Raw genomic sequence first — 20,262 nt, 5'->3', positions numbered from 1 at the left:
TCATGATGTAATACTATTCATTTATCCAGTAATTTTAAAATAATTTAGAACTCTGGCATCAACTTAACCAAGGGTCTACTACTAAATAATAGAAAGTCTTATGGAACACAGAATAGAGAGAAAAAAAAAGGGTCTTCATTCTTCTAGTTAAAATGTAATGAGTCAGTTGTCCTAATTTAAAAGAAAAATATGAACATCCATCCACTAAGTTTTCTTTCACTTGCCACAGACTGTATCATCGTATCATAACTGAAATGAAGCATCTTGTGTGGCTAAAATGTTCACATATTTTCTTCCAATAAATCTTCTGGACCAAATAATTTTTTGCCTGAAATGTGGTTGTTTTCAATACAGTGTGGCATATATTTTTATCCCTTCTAAAAAATGTTTTTCCCCAGCTATAAAATTAGATAAGTTACTACATTATAAGTAAAATTCATAAAATCTTAAGTCTTACTTCCTTGAGAGTACTGAAATAATGACTTCGCTCCAGTACAAACTTGTGAAGACTGAAGGAATCTTCATAAACAGTATCAGGAAAAATTCATTTATAATCATCCCTTTTAACAAAAAAAAGTCTCAAGTTCTAAAATTACATATGTATTAGGACCTCATTTTTCATTTGAAATGTATACTTGTAAATGTGACTAAAATAATTACTTTCCCTTTAATATTCTTCTAGAGCTTGACAAATTTGTTCCAATTTCTGACTTGGGTCTGTCCCTAACTTCAGATAACCTCAATCTTCCCATCCCTCTTTTCCTTTCCTTCTGAAATAGGAGGTAGCAATCCTTTGGAAAACTCAAGTTTTGGTTTTTCTTTATATAAATGTTTAGTAAGTAGTCTGCTTTAGATCGTTCTCACCTTCACTGAATTTAACTTAAATTAATAATTTAATATTCTTTAATTGTACACCAGTTAGCTAAGAGAAATGGGACAGATCTCTAACCATGTTCAAGTCTTACACTGAAATGTTTTACTTTTTTATGCATCAAATTTCACAAACAAGCAGCAGTTGGTTTTAGAACAATTCCTTGGCTGTTTGAAATGCAATAGGGAGAAAATACTTTGGAACACAAATCTACAGATTAAATTAGGGACATAGATAAATGCTGCAGACATCAGTAGTTTATTGTTTGTTTAGTCCAAACACATTCAAAATGGAAACTCAAAGAATACTTTTCCACCTGAAACAATTAAACTAGATTCTACTAGCATATAATGCTTAACACATTACAGCAATAAAGATGGTAATCCATTGTCTTCTATACCTACTAAAGCCAAGATGGTAAAGCCAATTTGGTTGCAATAGTGTCATAAGGATAGAATATTACCATCAAAAAAAAAAAAAAAAAAAAAAACAAAACAAAAACAAAAACAACAAAAATAAATCAAAAACAAAAACCAGCAAATAACAGTAATGGTCAATGAATATTTTTACTCTGGTTCACTGAAAAGGGGACAAAATGTTAAAAGTCCACAGTACTGCAGGTGAACAATCACCATGTAAACTTCTCCATGTGATGTTTTAATGTTTTTTTTTTTTTTCATGGTATGTAAAGACTGAAGCTGAATGGCTCTTTACTCTAATTTTCTATTACACTTAACATTTGTCATTGCTTTTGGTGCCAGAAAACAGTTTTCATGGGTGGCAGGGCAATATCCTAGATTGGAAATTACATACATATTTAAAAAGGGAAGGAGAAAGAAATAAAAGAATAGAGGGGAAATATGCTATTTAAAAAAACCCAAAACACTGACAATAAACCACTTACTTAAAGTAGTTTGAATAAAGGCTTCAAAACTCAAAAGTAATTTTCTGGTAAGAACTTCAAGTACTATACATCAGAAAGTGTAAAAGTGTTCAAACAGGAAAAAAATCTTTAAGCACCCCCCCAATGGAAACTATGAGAAATCTGTGTCCCCCAAATATATGCAATAGTGCAAGACTTTTCCCCAAACATGGAAGACCTCTTTCAAGGGGGAAAAATGGAGAGATTTCACTTATATTGCCCAGTACATGAAAAACAAAATATGTGCATCATTTGCTAGTTTACTAAATAGCAAACAGTTCCATAATCCAGAACCAGTTTGCTACTATGTCAAGTGCATTTTTTGTTTGTTTTTACTAAGAATGGAGAAGTCTTCCATGCTAACAAGCAGCTTTAAGTGGTCACACTTAATTTACCTCACTCCTAGCCTGAAACATCAGGAACTGTAATGTACCAAATGCTCCAAGCATAAAATTGGATATCCTTTGCCATAACTTGCGGTTTACTGGAACTTGCTATAAAGACAGACAATAATCCAGCAGCTACAAACTTTGCTCACAGAATTGCTTAGAGATTCATGTAAAAATAAAAGATGTCGTCCCAGACTTAAATTCAGAGCCACTCGGGTGCTGACATCAGTTCAAGAATTGTGCAAAATGAATGACAGTTCCCTGCCCCCCAAATAGAAAATGCAAACACTTAGGAGCTGCTGTTCTCTTCTCTGAAAATTGCAGTATCCTCACTTCAGGTTTACTTGCCGTTTATGGAATCTGACTGCTTTTAAAATGTCATAAAAAATGTACATCAAATTGATTGACTTTTCCAAGCATCTCTCAAGTGATACGCTTCAACGTTCACATTCATGCTAAGAGAAAAGTCAACAAGAGACTTACTCAAATGACTGACTTCCTCCTTCCCTCTCCCTCCCAAACACACACAAGACTCCCTCCCACAGAGAACACAAAGTTGTTAACTGAAGAACAAGGTAAATAATATGCTAGTCAATTTTACTGATTTTAAAGATACTGCAATTTTTATACACTTCAATGATTTTTCAACATTTTGCAGCTGTTTGGCTTTGCAGCACAGCAATTCATACACTATACTGTACAAAATTACCAGCAAGACTGGAATGATGTATTAATAGAAGGCACCATCATGCTTATTACATTACCAGAGAACAAAAATACAGTAAAGACAATTTTCACTGTACACAGCTTAAAGAAAGGAGAAAGGGGAGGAGGAGGAGTGTGTTCAGCAGCCAGCCATCCCTGTACTGAAGAGGGGCAGGTAGAAAAATCTTAGATATGGAGCTACTAAATCTGGTCTAATATTCAAGACCATAGCATTTAAAGTTCTGATTTCTGTTATTTAGTTCATAACTAAATGATTTCCTTCTGGAATATACTTGTAGTCTTGTTAAGGTTTATGTGTACACACGCTGGTCACAGCAAGCAGATAAAATGCCCTCATCATTTCACAAACTATTCTCTACTGGAAAAAGAGATGAAAGGTTTTTTCCCCTGTTGCCTCCTGTTGCAGATGTCAATGTTAATGAGTTCAGAGTACCCATTAGTGCATTTTGATGAGTGCATAACAAGTTTCTGTTGGGTTGTATTTTTGGGGGGGAGCCAAGAAAAAAGGCAAGATTCTCCAATTGCACAAATTGCACTATTTGTGTTTCCAACATTAACAGGCAGAAACAGTAACACTTAAACAAAATGTGCAGCAGAGGATTTTTTTTTTTTTTGACTCAAAGGACCTGAATTCAGTTGGGCATGTCCTTATAAGTTCATTTTGTTGTAGATAGTTTAAGATACGGTCATTTCTCAGTCCTTAATTCTCCAAGTCTAGATTTATAAATTAACAATGTGAATCCTGTTGTGAAATTGGGGAAATAATGTCCACCTCAATTTAACTGATAACCAAAAGATGCTTTTCACATCAAAGAAATGATCAAAAAGGCTGTGTCACATTCCAAAGCCAAAAAAAAAAAATTAACAAGAATGCAAACACGATGAATAATGTACCACTGCCAAGACTTTGCCAACAGTGGAGCTTCAGCGACGCTGTCCTGTGAAGCGGCCTTCCATTTGCCCAGTTCCTCTTCCAGAGCCAAGTTTCTGTGCCATGCCACCTCTTGGAGGAGGTCCTCTTCCATCCCGGTCACGCATCATTCCACCGCCCACTATTCCACGTGGACCGCCAGGACCTCGATCATTGCGCCTAATATCCCTGCGATCATCACCACCACCTCTGGTTTCTCGCTCTCTTGCAGCTCTTGTTTTTTTCTCTTCCACATTTAAACGTACTTCCCCTCGAAACATAATTGGCTTTAAAAGGAGAGAAAATCATTTACATGGGCAGGTTAGACACCAATACAAATGTATTCCCTTACTTACAGAAGTAAAAAAACCTAGGGGCACCTGGGTGGTCCAGTCGGTTAAGCCTCTGACTTTTGATCCTGGATCAGGTCATGATCTCACTATCCAGGAGTTCGAGCACCGCATCGGGCTCTGCGCTGATAGCGCTGAGCCTGCTTGGGATTCTCTGTCTCCCTCACTCTTTGCCCCTCCCCTGCTCACACGCATATGCACTCTCTCTCAAAATAAACTTCAAAAAATAAATTAAATGATCCACATCTCAGACTTTAAAGCCACTAACAAATCTTTATTCTTTACATTAAAACCATTTCTAATAAACTACTTTTAGCTTTACCATTAAGAAAAGATGTTCTATGGTTTTAAAATGCACCAAGTTAATGTTACATACAATAGGAATAATAAAGTTTTGAACTATGTACGTCCTTTCACTTACTTTTGCAATTAAGATTCTCTGAACTGGTTCAGAGTCATCAAAAACCACAAAACCAAAGTTTGGAAGCTTTCCCCCAACACCCTTGGTATTGATGCGAAGTTCCACAACGTTTCCAAAACCTGTGAAAATATATATTACACCAAGGGGATTAAACATTTTAATAGAATACTTTGTAGCTTTAAGTGTTGAGGAGAAATAACCTTAATCTACTTGAACCATTTCAAATAAGGTGCAAGCTGCTACACCCAGTGACAACTAAAGTACATTCACTCATACACATAAAGATGCTAACAACTAGTCTGACCGCTTGTTACATTACCCTTCTGAATTGGTCCTTTCAAAAGGAAAGTTACCTGCATAGCTTCACAAAGACAAGGACATTTTCTATTTCTGACTTATATTTGCCAAAAGAACCCTATCCCCAAATTTAAGAGCTGAATCAGCTCTTTCTTCTAACCTCTATCACTAGGCCAGTCAACACTCAGTAGTCACAGGGAAACATCTAATATAACCTTCTACTCACTTCTGACCAATTAAAGTGATTGGTACCTAGAGATACACACAGTATATAGAGAGATAACAAGTTTGTTTTTTTTTTTAAGTTCTAATTATATTATGAAAAAAGCTCTATTCCCCCCTGTTCAATTTTACAATAAAGCAAATAAACTACTCACTCATGAAGAACTCTTTCAGTTCATTTTCATCAATATCATGTGGCAAGTTACCAACAAAAAGTTGATGACTGTCTGGATAGCGAATTATTCTACGGTTGTCAGATTCATTCTGTTCAATATCTCCTCTGCCTGAGAAAAGGAATAGGACAGACATTAAAGTTTATAATATATAACAACCAGTTCAAAGCAATGAATGTATAAAAGATATTCCTGTTTTAGTTTAATAAGATAGTGAGCTCCTTGAACAGAGGTGGAAGTGCCTATTATTAGTAGGTTAGTTAGAAAACAACATGACACTAAGTATAAAGTGAGGGTATTGACTAGATTGCTAAAATTCCTTCTTCTAGATCTACTGGTCTGATTATATGCAAGTCCAACATTAGTACAAGTATTCCTCCTTAACCAAATTCTTGCCATCATCCAAGAACCAAACAAAGTTCAGAGAGTGAGATATATTTGTTCTTAGTATTTGTTTAGCATTTTGAGATTTACAAATTAATCTTTGGTTGTATGAAATTATAGCCAAATCAGTAAATTTAATACTAACAATATTTCATTTAAATAGGCTATACACATTTTAACGTGCTCAAATTTATACAAAAAATTTTTATTTGATCCTCTCAATAACACAAAACACAATGAGGCATATAAAAAAGGCATCACACAAGAAAAATTTGTGTAGTAACTAAATGGCATAAGAGAAGCTCATAATTTAAGGCTCTCACCCAAGATCATAAGCTCAAGCAATAGCAAAACTAGGACAAACCCCAGTTCCCATGACTTCTGGTTTATTAATGGATCACTTTATTTTACTTTTGTGGGAAAAATTACATAGGCTATTGACGGATACGATCTCCCACCTCCTCCCAAAAGCAATCTAAACATACTTAAAGAATTCAAATAGAGGTGCTACGTATATTAGCTAACAATGGAAACAAGTCAAAAATCATGGCAACTTACTTAATACCTAAGACAATCAAAATAAGAAGAATCGGGGTGTGCTTATTGTTTATCTGTGAAGAGATAAGAGTGCTAAGTAAGAGAGTAGGTTATTGGCAGCTCGGTTTTGAATTCTTAGAACCAGTGACAATAACCAAATAAAATCTGTCTCAAAATTTTTACACTTTCAAAATACATGTCTCCATCACATGTCAACTACTCCTCCCCTGAAAGTCAGTTGTTCTACCCCAGCCTGTACCTTTAGCAAGTTAAATCTTTTGAGAAATTTGGTATTAAAAGGAACTGCATATAAAACACATTATAGTTCTTTAAGTTCAGTCTTTTCCAACTTTCCAACTGCTAAATGCTGAAGGCCACAGAGGGGCGGACTCACCTGGTCTTGGTCCTCTAGGAGGGAAACCGGGTCGTTCTCGAGGTCGTTGTTCACGCACCCGAGGTGGCTGAGACTGAACTTCTGGTTTAGCTTCAACTCTTGGCTAAAATACAAGGAAAAAAAATACATTATAAATAAACTCATTCCACAGGGGATAAAACAACTAAAGCAACTACCAGCAAGTCATCAGCAGACATAATGGTCATTTTAAGCTCAGAATAGTTTCAACACAGTGTCCTATGTATGTGAGGAATAAGTTTTACAAAGATATTCTGTACCAATCTAGGACTGTAGGGTAGGTTTGTTTTCCCATTCAAGGATACATAACTCAAAATAAGCTGCTTTTACAGCCACGTTTTTTTCAATAACTTTACATCCACATTGAGACAGCATTAAAGGTACTGCTACAAAAATCACAAAAATGCAAGATGAGCCACTCCATGTAAATGCATATGCAAAATAAAAAATCAACTTTATTCTAGACAAAATTATGATACACACTGTCTAATTATCTAGTTTGCTGCCCCTCAAATGTTACCAGTGCTTAGCCAATGTTCTAAACTCCACCCACAAACCTTAAAAGTATTTAGATAGTTCAAATTATACAGTTTGGCTTATTCTAAGCAACTAAAAATACTACCTGTAAGTTAAAATTAAATAAACAAGACAGAAACATGTGTAAAGCACCTCAGAATCAAGGAGTCCTTCACCACCCTACTGTTCTTCCATATAGGAAAGGAATGCCAAGACCAACAATTTTCTTTAACTGCACCCGTGGGAGGGGAGGCTCAGGCAGGGAGTAACAGAACTTTTTAAGATGCCTTCCAAAAATTTCTGCCAACTGCCAAAAATTACACACATATAATTAAAATATTTTAAAACAAAGGAACATCTGCTATTACCTTTTCCTTAATACAGTGGCATTTTCAGTATTCCCAAACTCTTCAGGCCATCCACTGCCCAAATATTTATGGTCCAAGGAAGAGATAAAACATATGCACCTTCAAAGAGTGCCGAAAACACTCAGCAGGATATGAAGAAAATGTCCTCCAAGTCAGAAAACTAGTGATTTCAGTCATGTCTTTATGACTGATCATCTCTGAGGACCCCAGTCCAGCCAGTGTCTCAAATTCTTTCATCACTTATATAACTGATTATTATTATAACTTGCAAGGTCAAATTCTAATACAGAAAGTTATAAAGAGTTACGCTTTCAAAAGTGACGATTTACTGTAAATGACTTCACCCTCTGTAATCAAAAGGTACAACAGTAGTTTTTAACAGATGTGTGTATCTCTTCCCAAACTTTTTTTCCACGAAGATTTCCCATTTCCCTCAAGATGAGTTGCTCTCCCCAGGGCACCTAGGTGGTTCAGTCGGTTAAGCATCCGACTTGATTTTGGCTCAGGTGATAGCATGGTTTGTGAGTTCAAACCCCATGCTGGGCTCTGTGCTGCTTGAGAATTATCTGTCTCCCTCTCTCTCTGCCCTTCCCAGGCTTGTACTCCCTTTCTCAAAAATAATGTTAATAAAAAAAAAAAAAAAAAAAAAAAAAAAAGATGAAGTTGCTTCCCATGTTCTAGGATTTTGCTATTTTAAAAATAATTTCAACTCTCTTCAGTTTTCTCAATTATTTATATGTATTTATTCCTAGAAGGACTGTATCCTAATTCATTTCTACATCACCCAAAACCAAGCACAGTGATGTTAGGCACAGATGTTCAATAACTATTGGTTCATTTAGAATTAAATTACATTTTTAGTTTTCCAGCATGTAGGAGAATGTTCTATGTCTGACAAGGGGACCTATGTTATAGCCCTGAAACCACTGTGATCTGTATTTGCAGTTTAACACTATATGGTAATTTGACCCAAAATGTGATGCCTGAAAAAGGCAGTTATGTAAAGTTTCACTAAAGGGGGCCTAAAAGTGCCAGCAATTAAAGAACAGACAAACTCGAAGTTTGATGAAGCTAGTATCCTTGGGAAATTAATAAAAATAGCAAATGTACCTTTCAATTTAAAATTCTCAGAAAAACCTGACTCACTGAATGCAAACGTTATCAAAGAGGTGCCCTCACTGACCTGATTTACATTCTTTTCCAAATTAATTACCAAAAACAAAACTACACATACCAAAATAGACAAGTTCTTCATTATCCTTTAAGGATTTAAAATTAAAAACAAATTTAAATAATTTACAACATCTTTTCAATAATTCATAGTGACTCAGCAACGTGTCAGTAGATATTTGATGATGCCAGCGTGAAAAAGTATGTAGACCAGTATTCCTTTCAACAATTCATATATGTCAACTAAGCCAGCTGTGAATTCATAGTTATTCAGGCTCAATTTCATGATTAAAACGATTTACTCTGAATGAGATAAAATGGCTAACATACCACATACTATACTTTAGAGCCTCAAAATTAATTCCATATAACCAGAATGTGTGCTCAGGTGACAAATCTCACAAATGAAAGTCAAACAGAATATGAAATAAAAATGGAACCATCAAATCAACAACAGCAGGTAAAACCACTACTAAGTCCTTCAACTGAACATAAGCTAGTTAGATAAAGTTAGATAAACTAGTGAATTTCTAGACAAAGCCTTTTTACCATGAAATTAACTTACCTACTTCTAAATTAATTCCTACCAATACCCTAAAATTAGATTTAATTCTTTTTATTAAACTGTGCTAAAAGTGATAAGGAAATGGATACTACACCAAAATAATAAAATAAAATTGAAGGATTTATTAAATCTAGTGGAAAAATCATGAATCCATTCTAAATATAGCCTAAAAAGAGCAGAAAATTATTTTAAATAGAAGTTTAAATTGTACCTGTTTAAAAATGTGTTAATAAGGGGATGGGTTGGAAAATACCATCTAGTCTCCTACAACTAAAAAAAAAAATTTTTTTACCCCTGGTCAAAAAGCTAGGATCTCATGTAATGTAATTCAGACATGCCTTAAATACAGTACTCTTCTTTGATGAAAATGGAGATACATTCCCCTCCAATGGGCTAAAGAAACCTATAGGCTTACATGACTCACAAAGGGACTCTGGTGTCCAACTACATAAATTCAAAGTCCAGCCCTATGCTATTTATACAGCTGTCTGACCTTAGGCTGAGGTACTCTGGGCCTCAATTTACTCATCTGTGAAACAGGAATAGTAACAGTAAGCACCCTTACAGGGTGACTGAGGATTAGATGAGAATGAATATAAAGTGCTTTGCACAATGCCTGGCACAAACTGAAGACATAATAAGCATTAGCTATTTTATTTCTTAACTGGAAGTTTAAAATAAATGTAGCCAACACTCAGAAGATGAAGTAACTATCCAAAGGATTTCAAATGCAAATCTGGTAAGAAATCAAGAATTTCAAAAGAAAATTCAGAAGTCACTCATCAGGTCTTCAGATGGGTTGAAAAGCACAACCAACACCTGACAAATTAGTTTTCTTCAGTAAGACACAATTCTGGTTTGTAATCTGCCATTATCCAACATTATCCAACATTTCCTGAATATGTTAACTGGAAAAAAAAAAAAAACAGGTACCTTGAAGCCATGTGCTCTATTATGTAGCTGACTGTGTGTACCAACACCATAAAGGCTGTCTTAGGATTACTAACTACTTTTTTCAAACCTCAAAGTTTCACTGTTTACAGCAAATAAGAGGTTAATGTACACTAACCATTTTAAATGTAATTTTCTAGTGGAATGAAGTCTGACGCAAAATGTAGGAAAAAGAATAGAATACCCATTATCTGTACTATAGAATTAACTAAATTCTAATTTAGTTTAAACTATACCTAAAAACACACCAGGTAGCCAGTGTCTTATTTTCAGTGTTCTGAAAGCTCTGAAATGGGTAAGATGACAAACAGATGAAAAGCAGAATACTGGAATGATCAGTTAAGTGAACACTACAGTCATAAGTTGGTACAGGCTTCAATTAAATGGAGTGAACCACTTACAGACTGAGAGTTTAGGCAGCGTAGTTTTTAAAGTTTTCTATTTTTTTAAAACAGTGATTTTTTTTTGTAATGCCATACTACTTTGTGCCTTTCCAGATTTCTTCCCTAAAACATTTTCACTAAATAAGATTTAAAACTTTAAAAGGAACATTTTTGTTATTTTAAGAAGCCTTTTAAATGACTCTGTCTGTCTGTCTGTCTGTCTGTCTATCTATCTATCTATCTATCTATCTATCTATATTGGTAAAACCAACTTAGTGTGTATTTCACACCCAAACCCCAGATACTACCTATGCAGATGATGAATGGAGATCTGGCATTTATTTAAAGTGGGTGCACTGACATTTAATACAGTATTTTTGTATATTTAATCCATAATTTCTGATCGACTCATTTAAAGAAGTATAAAAGAGATAAGCAATTGGCAATGTAACAAGGATACAATCCAATGTGTTCACAGATCGGTTACCTGTGAGACTGGTGCTTTAACATGGGGTGGAATTCCAGAGGAAGAAACAGTACCACTAGGAGGCAGGTTTTTACTGGTCACTGAAGCCCAGGAGAAAGCCTGCAGGAAATGCAACAAACCTAGACTACTAATCATGGAAAACCACCAACATTCCTATAGGGAAACTTCCAAATATATACTTTCTTTTCATTTCTAAACTATTGTTCTATATCGGAGGACTCCTCAAAAGAAAGGCACACACACACATGCCAGTCTATGTGCCAGCTTTCAAAATCTCATTATGCAAGATTATCTGTTTTGTCTGAACTACTACATAAATCCACAAGCACGTTCCTATATGCTCTAAGGAGATGAGCAATGGCAAACAAAACCACTAACTACACATACTAGAAAAATAAGAACCTAATAGAACCAATTCCTTCCCCTTTTGGGGGAAGATAAGGTGTGATGGTGTTGAGGGGAAGGATAGGAAAGAAGAGAGTACTCACTGGAAACTTTAACAGACATTCACAAATTGAACAAGGAATCTCCTCCTCTCACTACCCAAATATACTTTAACCTTCTACTTTACAGAAAGATAAAAGATGTTTTAGGTAGGCTTAAATGATACACTATGGGTGTCACTCATCTTTCCAAGATCATTTAATTGGTGGTGTAAGGAAATTGCTCCCATTTAAACCGGAAATAACAGGTACCTCTTCTTTTAATAGGCCAACTTGTTTAAGTTGGGAAATTGCATGACTCCAGTTGCATTCGTGCATAGAGGATTTCTACAGAATGAAGAGCAACTCTCAGTTATATACATGGACTCAAATAATCTCATGTAAGAGACTAAACACTGCACACAGACAAGGATTAATTGTAAGTTTCGCTCTTGGGGATATTTTGAGGGGGGGTGGAATACAAAGAAATTTCCTCAGGATTACAAAAAACCCCACAGCTTTCATATACATAAAAAAAAGCATGGTTTACTATATTAAACAATTTAACATAATAGAACAAAGGTCATGCTCCATTAATGTTACCAAATATAAAAGTGTGATGTCACAGGCCTAAAGAGCTTCTTTGATCTAACCTTTGGTGGTTCCTGTGGCAGAGAAACAGGTTCAGCAGGAGGAGGAGAAGTAGACTTCTCCTCTAATTCTTCTAAGTTCTTCTCCTCCACTTGTGGCTTTAGTTCTTCAGTCTTTGTTTCCGATTCTGGCTCAGGTTCAGGTTCATGAGAGGACTCTTCCAAAGGTTCCTCTATGCCATTACTATAATCAAATAGTTTATTCATTTTTCAGTATGAAGGAAACAATCAGTTTGATTAAAATAAGATGTAGTATTTCTCTAATCTAATGTGCATAACTAGTAATAAACTGTTTTGAAGCAAAAATCCAGTAAGAACTAGAAGGTGGAAGGGAAGGCAGAAGAGAATGACAGTCTTGCACAGCATTTCTTTGATCCTGCTATTTTCAAATGGGAATACTTAATTACTAAAAATGTTTACTTCAATACTAACTATAAATAAACCCCATATTTATAAAAATAAAATGCTCTCTGTGTTGTCCCAAGTATTCTACATCATCAGTAAGTAATCACTGCTTTGGGCAAAACCATGTTCAATTTTCTATATAAATAAAACAACTTTTCCAAACTTCTTGCATATATATATACACACACTATATACTATATATATATGGTACTAGCTTTATCAAGAATTTACTTCTAACAGTTAAGTCTAGAACAAAAACCACATTACAACTACATCATAATTTAGACCAAATTTGGCCATGCAAACACTATTCTTACGCCACAGGATGAGCTTCATAGTAACCACTATCAGCATTTTCTTGCACAGGTTCTGGGGATGGTTGCCTTTCTTCTTGTTCCTCTTCTACCTCATCTTCTGATTCTGACAATATATAATACACATCTCTTTTTTAAGAGGCTCAACAAACAATTTTATATACATATTTTTAGTGTTTAAGGAAGTGATACAATGGTTTCAAAAATTGGCCTATTCCTTACTAAGGCATTCAATTGCAGTATTCCCTGTTCTCTTAAAAACCGAAAAGCAAGCAAGATGAAATTTGGTATACATTCTATTTTAAAAAAAGATCTAGGGGCAGGCACCTGGGTGGCTCAATCAGTTAAGTGTCTGACTCTTGATTTCAGCTCAGGTAGTGATCTCACAGCTTCTGAGATCTAGCTCTGCATTGGGCTCTGCGATGACAGTGTGAAGCCTACTTGGGATTCTCTCTCTCCCTCTCTCTCTGCCGCACCCCCCCATGCTTACTCTCTCTCAAAATAAATAAACATTAAAAAAATAAAATTAATTTTAAAAGATTAGTAAGAAAACGAAAGGTAGAAATAAATGACATTTAAACCTTAACTGTTTGTTTCCTTTGTCACAGCTAATCAATAGTACAATAATAAGAAAAGGAAACAAACCGATACATATAAATGAAGGATCAAAAAAAGAATTGGGATAGCCAAAAAACTGACAGCCAACAAAGACACACTAAGTGGAAAAAAGCAACCTTTGAACCATCGTAACTGCATTTTTATAAAAAAAAGTATTGCTAAGGATAGGATCCAGCAAAATTCTGTAACAGGCACCAAACTCTTGTTTATAGAGAATAAGACTGAAATTTTTTTCACTTTCTATGTCTCATTTTTATATAATGAACATCTATTTCTTTTTAACAAAAAGGAGAAAGGGGGGTTTTGACTCAGTTACAATAGAGGCAAACTTCTGTAAGTTCTGCACTTTTCATGTCCTTAAAGAGCACTGATAGAATCTTTCTATCTTGAAAGTGACCTCACCTTCATCGAGCTCTGGTTCAGAATCACCAAATACTTCATCTTCATAACGAAACATATCATTGTGAACATAAAACTTATTTGGAACAGATCCCTACAGGAAAACAAAATTCAAATATTCCATTAAATACCAATATATTTGGCACTGCATAAAAAGAACAAATTGCAGGGGCGCCTGGGTGGCTCAGTCAGTTAAGCGTCCAACTTCAGCTCAGGTCACGATCTCACAGTTCGTGAGTTCGAGCCCCGCATCAGGCTGTGTGTTGACAGCTCAGAGCCTGGAGCCTGCTTCCAATTCTGTGTCTCCCTCTCTCTCTGCCCCCTGCCCTGCTCACACTCTGTCTCTGTCTCTCAAAAAGTGAAAAAACATTAAAAAAAAAATTAAATAAAAATTACGTGGCACATGCGTTATCTATTTTAACACTACATAATTTAAAAAAAAAACTATAGAAATATAATATAGACTCAATGTGATTTTCCAAAATTGAACATGCTGTATTAATATAAAGTACACTTATAAAAGACCATTGAAATACTGGAACTCAAGAAATGGCTACTCAATAGAAGAGAACTAGGACTAATTAACAAATGAAACTTTTCCGTTTTAACGTAACTTCTTAAAACAAGATACTTTTTTGTATTATGTATATAATCTTAGTAATCTATTTATACATTTGCGTCAGCATGACTTTTACTTCTAAATAGGCAAAGTGAAAACAATCAAAAAATAAATAGCAAAGTGTATACACACCCACAAAGCTCAAATTATAGCTAACCCTAAACAACACAAGTTTGAACTGCACTCCAACTTACACATGACTTTTTGATAAACACAGTAATGTACTGTAAATGTATTTTCTCTCATGTAATACCATTTTCTTTTCTCTAGCATACTTTATTATACGACTACAGTATAGAATACATATAACATACAAAATATATGTTAATCAACTGTTTATACTATCAGTAAGGCCTCTGGTCAATGACAGGCTATTAGTAGAGTTTTTGAAAAGTCAAAAGTTATGTGTCGATTTTCAGCTGCACGAAAGGTTGGTGCCCCTAACCCTGGCATTGCCCATGTTTATCAATGGGTCCAATACCAAGCTCTCCAATTTAGCTACATGCCTATCTAAATCTGTAAGAAGAAACTCGGAACACTTCAAGCAACTAATAACAATCAAAATCATACAAATGAAAATTAAGTGAAATGAAAACTTACTTCAGGAGCCAGAACAAAGGTCTGCATAAACTTCCGCTCTGGCTGTCCACTGTTAGATAGCAAACCCATGACCTGGACAACTACTCCATCACTCAAAGTTGCATGAGCATCCACATGACGAATTTTAGTATGACATTCACTGAAGTTCAGAGATAATACTTTGTGGTGTATATCCTTTAATAGGAGAAAAGACATACAAACTCTTATGATACTGCATTACTTAATACCACAGACTTTCACTGATTTCCTCACAACTCTAGAATATTAACTACTTAATCTTTCTGCCTCATACTTAATACTGCAGACATTCACTGATTTCCTCAGAACTCTAGAATATTAACTACTTAATCCTTCTGCCTCATTTGAATCCATTCCACCGTGACACGCATTACTGCCAGACTGATGCTCCTAAACCACCATTTTCAACATGTCACAGCTCTCTAGAAGAGATCCTTATGGCTGCCTCCTATTAAGCAATATTACAAGTTTTATATAGCTGTCTCCCACTGTTCTGTATTAAGTCTTTAGTCATGCACACAAACTATGTTAACTATTCCTTGACTTCAAAACTGGTTTTACTTTAGTGTGTGTTTTCTGGTGCCATTTCTTCTACTTTCAATTTCCTGTTGTCTGGTAAGGCCAAATTCTGTATGTAATTCAGAGTCTAGCTAAAGTCCCACATCATCTACCAGGTCATAAGGTACATTTGGTTCTGTGCATCCCTGTAATAGAAAGCCCATATTTTTATAAACTTAATACATTGTTCTCAACTGTTTCATGTATAAAATACATCAAGGATAGATAATAACCTATCTTCTCCTTGGTACCCAACCCAGTGTACTATCTTGTTTCAAACAAAATGGATATTTATAAGAACTGAAAGCACATTTAAAAACTATTGTAACATACATTCTAGTTACAACTAATGATCACTTTCAAGAAGACATCCATGGGCACAAAAAATCTAAAATGTGTATGAAATTGATACTTACATTTTGGCCATAAACAGCTTCCTGGGGCTTTCCACTAGCATCTACTCCACCATGAACATAGGAAGAATTCCTTCCATAAAACCTATAAGGCCAGTGATAATTGATTAGCATTCAAATCTAAGAGGCAGCAAAGTTCTGGTATAAAAGAGACATAGCTTGTATGTCTGGCTCCATCCCTCATTAGTTGTATAATCTTGATGAAGTTACTTACGGTCCTTAAGTTCAGTTTCCTTGGTCATCAAAAACAACAGTTAACTACTCCATAAGGCTGTTGTAAGGATTAAGTGATTAATGACAGAATTTTTAGTGTTCCTGGCACTCTGAATATACATGCAATCATTTGCTATTCTCATCTAATTCCTATCCAATCTTCTTAAATGAAAGAATGAGATATTCAAAATACATTCTAAATACTGATGCTGTAGTAAATAAGTGACCCAGTTTTCCCTTCAAATACAGTAACTCAGTTATCTAGATTTGTTTGGGAATCAGATGCTGTTTAACATTCTACTCAAAGTTCCAAATGATTACTAATTCCAAAGGCTTAGATTAAAACAGTTTAGTTAGAGTTATAATAATTCAAACAATTCAGAGACCAAATAAGAAAATTTACATTTCATTATCTATTATATCATTAATATTTTATACTGCTCTTAAGTACGATAAACTAGTGTTTCTATGGCATTACCTAAAGCAATTAGAATATCCTTCTAAATTAAGATTATCAAACACACAATGTTAATTCTTTCATAAAGAGAACTCAGCTCCTATTGTTAATGAAACATGTAAGACTTCCTCTATGCCAAACAAAGTTCTCTGATTGCCCTCACAACCTCATGAAATAAGTGCTCTTTTGTAAATGAGCAAACTGAGGTTCACAAGAGGTTAAATTAACTCTCCGAAGACTACACAAGTGGGGTAGTAGCTAAGACATGAAATGAACCCAGACAGTCCCAGTCCCGCTCTATAGTCTATGCTTTTAACTACTATCTGTATTTTTAAGTTTACACTATTTTCCTGCAAACATGTAACTTCTGGCAAACTTTCTTGCCAATGTGAACTTCTATCATTTTTCTGGAGCACAGTCTGGCTGTAGAGTGTATGTAAGAAATGTCTTAGAAATGATCATACCTTTGATTTAACAATTCTACGTGTAGGAACTTATCTTAGTAACTAGAAAGGTGCACAAAGATACACGTGTAAGGATACTCACCAAAGTCTGTTAAAAAGTAAAAAATTATACTTTTATTTGAAATGATAGAGAGCCTTAATGTCGCTACAAAAAAAGTTCCCTGTTTAATATCTACGTTATATAAACACTAAATTTCAGACAAGGAAAGGCCCTATTAAATCCATTCTCCCCTCCCCACTCTAAACTCCTTTATACACACTGTCAACAAAAATGTCTTTTATTTCTATAATTAGAAAAATGTACAGGTATTTATTTTTGGATTTTTTTTTTTGAGGAAGGACATTAGTTATAGAAACAGGTCTTGAATAATGCAAGGCATATTTCAAAATCTAACTTTAGAATGTCCTTAGAAGAGGACCTAGCTAAAAGAATCCAAGTCCTTTTAATAGCTTTTCCCACATGAAGTGGCAATGATTTATCCTTTAACTCATGTGGCTGGTACAACAAATACTTGCAAAGCCTAATCCACCTGCTAAAATACACAGGAAGAACAAAAATTATAAATACTACTTACAATATAAATCAATTTCATTTCAAATTTTAGAAAAATTCTAGAAAAAATAAGCTTACAGATGTCCAACTCTTGCCAAAATAGTAAACAAGGCTACTGTTGTTGTTTTACCAAGGAACAGTATTTTGCAGATCAGAAGAAATTTTCAGCAGTCACTTAAATGATTCATTTTCTAACACTGCTATAAGAAACTTAAAAAGACAACTTACATCCATAATTTCAAACTGCAGATTAGAATCCATCAGTTGGTCAAGCCCAAGAAAAACACTCCACATTATACACATGTACATTTTATACAAATTATATAAATGTTGTATTTTATACAAAATACTCAAGAATATAATTGTGTATGTGTGTATGATGTGAAGCATTTTTCTTACTGCAGATTTCATTTTTAAAAAAATCGGTTTTAGCCATCAGGCAGTTGAAATATTGGATATGGTTTGCAAAGAAACAATCAGAACATGAGACAGGAAAGATGAAATATATGTAGTTCTACTCAAGAAAATAATCTAAATAAAAATACCAAATAATCCATTCAGAATTTACCTGTGTAAATATTCTGGAGCTTTATTCAGCAAAGTATAATATTGCCTCACAAACTCCCGCCCTACAAGCAGCGGACTGGGCTTCTCCATAACCATTTCTTTGCTGCACAATGTCAAATGCTAAGGGAGCAAACACAAAAATGATTAACTATTAAAAAGTCATGTTCATAAACTTTCAGGAAGGAAATTTTCTTAGCCATACAAATAGGAATAAAGAAAATTAATGCATTTGTTTAAAAGCAATTTATAACAACAAAATCATAACTTCCCAACAACTACTGGTAAATTCCAACATTCACAGTTCCTTCATCTCTATTCCTCCAGGGAGGGTGGGGGTGGGGAGTGTCACACAGTTCTTTCTCTTATTCCCAAGAGAGTACTATGCTGCCTCACACAATGAACACCATAACCAAGTCTTTCTGTCCACAGTACCTTTCTCCTTTTGGGGACTATAATCTATATCCTTGGATTCCAATGGTTTATTTTTAAAAATCAGACAAAGGCACCAGTTAGGATCAGGAGATTACACTTATCATGGGAAACTATAGACTTGTATCTTCTTTGTATTCTCTCTCCTTGGAATTATTTCACTGCCTTCAAAATGATAATGATTACCATAAAAAATAAGCAATAACCTGGGGCACCTGGGTGGCTCAGTCGGTTGGGCTGTCCAACTTTGGCTCAGGTCATGATCTCCAATTCGGGAGTTTGAACCCCAGATCGGGCCTCCTACTGTCAGCCTGTCAGTGCAGAGCCCACTTTGGATCCTCTGTCCTGTCCCTCCCCCACCCCTATCCCACTAATGCTCTCCCAAAAATAAATAAATATATTTAAAATTTTTTTTAAAAATCAGCAGACAATAATATGTTTTACATTTGGCCTATGTCCAGTTATTTCTTTCCATTAACTAAGTAAGCATTTACTACATTGCCAGGTACTATTAATAAAGGGGATACCTGATGAACAAGATTCAGATAGGGCTAAAGAAGTTTATAATCTACCCAAAAACCAAATAATCCAGAAACAGGAAAAAGACATGAATAGACACTTCTCCGAGAAAGACATCCAGATGGCCAACCAAAACACAGAAAAATGCTCAACATCACTCATCATCAGGGAAATACAAACCAAAACCACAATGAGATACCACCTCACACCCCTCAGAACAGCTAACATTAACAACTCAGGCAACAACAGATGTTGGTGAGGATTTGGAGAAAGAGGGTCTCTTTTGCATTGCTGGTGGGAATGCAAACTGGTGCAGCCACTCTGGAAGACAGTATGGAGGTTCCTCAAAAAATTAAAAAATAGAACTACCCTACGACCCAGCAACTGCACTACTAGGAATTTATCCATGGGATACAGGTGTGCTGTTTTGAAGGGGCACATGCACCCCAATGTTTACAGCAGCACTATCAACAATAGCCTAAGTATGGAAAGAGCCCAAATGTCCATCGATGGATGAATGGATAAAGATGTGGTGTATATATATACAATGGAGAATTACGTGGCAATCAAAAAGAATGAAATCTTGCCATTTGGAACTATGTGGGAAGGGGAAGGGGAAGGGGAAGGGGAAGGGGAAGGGGAGCAAAAATAATATAAGAACAGGGAAGGGGACAAAACATACGAGACTCTTAAATATGGAGAACAAACAGAGGGTTGCTGGAGGGGCGATGGGCTAAATGGGTAAGGGGCACTAAGGAATCTACTCCTGAAATCACTGTTGCACTATATGCTAACTAATTTGGATGTAAATTAAAAAAATAAATAAAAATTTTTAAAATGAAAAAAAAAGTTTACAATCGTGAAATTTATGAAACAAAACAAAGAAGCAAAGGGAAAAAAATAAGAGAGACAAATCAAGAAACAGACTCTTGGGAGTGCCGGTTGGTAGAGCTGGAGACTCTTGATCTCAGGGTTATGAGTTTGAGCCGC

The 20,262-nt window shown here is 35.1% G+C and overlaps 1 protein-coding gene across 5 annotated transcripts in view; it reads right to left on the bottom strand.

The window, feature by feature from the left end:
• Positions 1–1,110: 1,110 nt before the first annotated feature.
• The window catches only part of G3BP2 (G3BP stress granule assembly factor 2), a 78,682-nt gene continuing 59,530 nt past the window's right edge, over positions 1,111–20,262 (bottom strand). For 3 of the 5 annotated variants that reach the window (XM_053217243.1, XM_027058451.2, XM_053217245.1), the window contains exons 2-11: positions 18,326–18,444; positions 16,074–16,155; positions 15,082–15,255; positions 13,866–13,956; positions 12,849–12,951; positions 12,130–12,310; positions 6,597–6,699; positions 5,264–5,392; positions 4,590–4,708; positions 1,111–4,105 (exon numbers count right to left, since the gene is read on the bottom strand). In XM_053217243.1, the coding sequence (XP_053073218.1) occupies positions 3,833–4,105; positions 4,590–4,708; positions 5,264–5,392; positions 6,597–6,699; positions 12,130–12,310; positions 12,849–12,951; positions 13,866–13,956; positions 15,082–15,255; positions 16,074–16,155; positions 18,326–18,420 (1,350 nt within the window). In that variant the 5' untranslated portion in view covers positions 18,421–18,444 and the 3' untranslated portion in view covers positions 1,111–3,832. Of the gene's footprint in view, positions 4,106–4,589; positions 4,709–5,263; positions 5,393–6,596; positions 6,700–11,054; positions 11,154–12,129; positions 12,311–12,848; positions 12,952–13,865; positions 13,957–15,081; positions 15,256–16,073; positions 16,156–18,325; positions 18,445–20,262 lie in introns of all 5 variants that reach the window. The other 2 variants (XM_053217242.1, XM_027058445.2) reach the window with 1 other exon arrangement.

The sequence above is a fragment of the Acinonyx jubatus genome, chromosome B1, assembly GCF_027475565.1.
Source record: "Acinonyx jubatus isolate Ajub_Pintada_27869175 chromosome B1, VMU_Ajub_asm_v1.0, whole genome shotgun sequence".
NCBI lineage: Eukaryota > Metazoa > Chordata > Mammalia > Carnivora > Felidae > Acinonyx > Acinonyx jubatus.
The sequence above is the reverse complement of the archived record's forward strand: the minus strand, read 5'-3'. Positions and strand labels throughout refer to the sequence as shown.